At 37.0% G+C, this 1,565-nt stretch overlaps 1 protein-coding gene across 1 annotated transcript; it reads right to left on the bottom strand.

Annotated features, from left to right (window-relative positions):
* Positions 1–666: 666 nt before the first annotated feature.
* On the bottom strand, positions 667–1,473 carry LOC117121586 (sodium-dependent dopamine transporter-like). Its single transcript, XM_033266822.1, has 2 exons — positions 1,343–1,473; positions 667–914 (listed from the first exon to the last, which is right to left on the bottom strand). The coding sequence occupies exons 1-2, from the start codon at positions 1,449–1,451 to the stop codon at positions 685–687; spliced, it is 339 nt and encodes a 112-aa protein (XP_033122713.1). The 5' UTR covers positions 1,452–1,473; the 3' UTR covers positions 667–684.
* Between the last annotated feature and the right edge of the window lie 92 nt (positions 1,474–1,565).

Genomic DNA, 1,565 nt, shown 5'->3' with positions numbered 1-1,565 from the left:
TTGCATACTCTTTGTTTCTTGCTTTATTCAAAATGTTTTGGTTTTGGAAGCTGATGTCAACATTAGAAAGCATAGCCTACATGAAGTCATATTATAATAACTCGATGCCTCTCAAATAAGTAATAAAAATTCGCCATAATTCATCAAATATCCAGCGAAGCCCCCTGGACCCCCACCGGGGGCCCTAGGTGCCCCCCTGGCCCCCAGCCAAGTGAGACTCGATTCGATCCACTAGCTCCCCCCGTCGGGGCCTTTAGCCCCTCCGTCGGGCAGGTTCTGGCGCCACCCCAGGCAGTCACTGGACCTGAGTGAAGTAACATCTCTACTTCGAGATGCATAGTTTGGATAGGGTAAGGTGAGCGTTGTTAAGATATTACTGGGGTAACTTCTCTCTTGGGAACTTTTTTGTGAATAGGCTAGGAGTATACTGGTAACATTTACATTAGTTGAGTAACCTCTACCCTATCATATAGTGGACATTGTATTCTGTTATTGTTTTCCATTCATAGTTATTATTGCATACATTTTCATTGATGTCTTATTTTATGTGACCTGCAAATGGCTTAGTGAAAATGGACCCATGATGGCATTTTACAACTTTTAAACTTTGAAATGAAAAAGTTTTCTTATTGCTGCGCATCCCTTATTGCCTAATAAACGCAATATAAAAACATGCATATTTGCTTACTGATAATATTGCATCGCAGCTGACTCATGTGTCGCATTTGTGTCATTTTCTGAGAATCCAACTGTCGGGAGGTAACATGCGTCCGTATTCCACGTATTATTGCACGTCGCCCATGGTACGCCATTAAGGTTGAACGATGCAAAGAAGTAATAAAACGCGTAGCCAATAATAACGTTGTAGAAGAAGTCAACGAAAAAAGCAATCAGAACAACGGCCCAGCCAATACCTATAATCGATAATGATTAGTTAGGTAATTTCTAAAACGGATATCAGTGTAATAGTAAAGGTTAATTAAAACTGTCGAGTGCATGCAGCGTGCCACTGCATACAGTTACAGATATGTAGCATACCAATACTGTACATCAGGATGGCATGCTAGTAGCAAAATTGTATTTATAAATTCAAAGAATATAAACGTTGATTATTTTTGCTTATTACTATTATTACGTTACAAGCACAATAGATTAGTTAAACCAAGCATAATTGATGTTTGCTCAAACTTTTTAAACTATTATAGTATTTTTGTTATTACTGATTTTATTATTTCATCTTTGTAAGTGATAATAACAAAATAATAACAACAACAATATCTTGTAGTATAATGATGATTATAATGATGATAAAGATGAGAATGATGATAATAGCTGTACATACCTTTAAAGAGTGGACATATTTTATCCCATGTGGTTATAGCTCCTGTTTCGTTGTATTGGCCGAGGGAAAGTTCCAAGTAGAACATTGGGATCCCACAAAAAATCAGCATTATCAAGTACGGAATTAAAAATGCACCTGCGAACGTCAATGATTTATTATGTAAAGTTATCAACTATTTGAGGAACTGATTTTGGACAATGTATGAACATAATGTGATGAAGGA

The sequence above is a fragment of the Anneissia japonica genome, unplaced genomic scaffold (genome assembly GCF_011630105.1).
Source record: "Anneissia japonica isolate Jap-2015-1 unplaced genomic scaffold, ASM1163010v1 scaffold29278_len1632_cov161, whole genome shotgun sequence".
Lineage (NCBI taxonomy): Eukaryota > Metazoa > Echinodermata > Crinoidea > Comatulida > Comatulidae > Anneissia > Anneissia japonica.
Note: the sequence above shows the minus strand (reverse complement) of the source record. Positions and strands in the feature narration are given on the sequence as shown.

Coding starts and splice junctions, on each gene's coding strand:
- LOC117121586 (XM_033266822.1), bottom strand. CDS start 1,451: ATGCTGATTTTTTGTGGGATCCCAATGTTCTACTTGGAACTTTCCCTC. Junction 915..1,342: donor AATATGTCCACTCTTTAAAG/GTATGTACAGCT, acceptor TATCGATTATAG/GTATTGGCTGGGCCGTTGTT.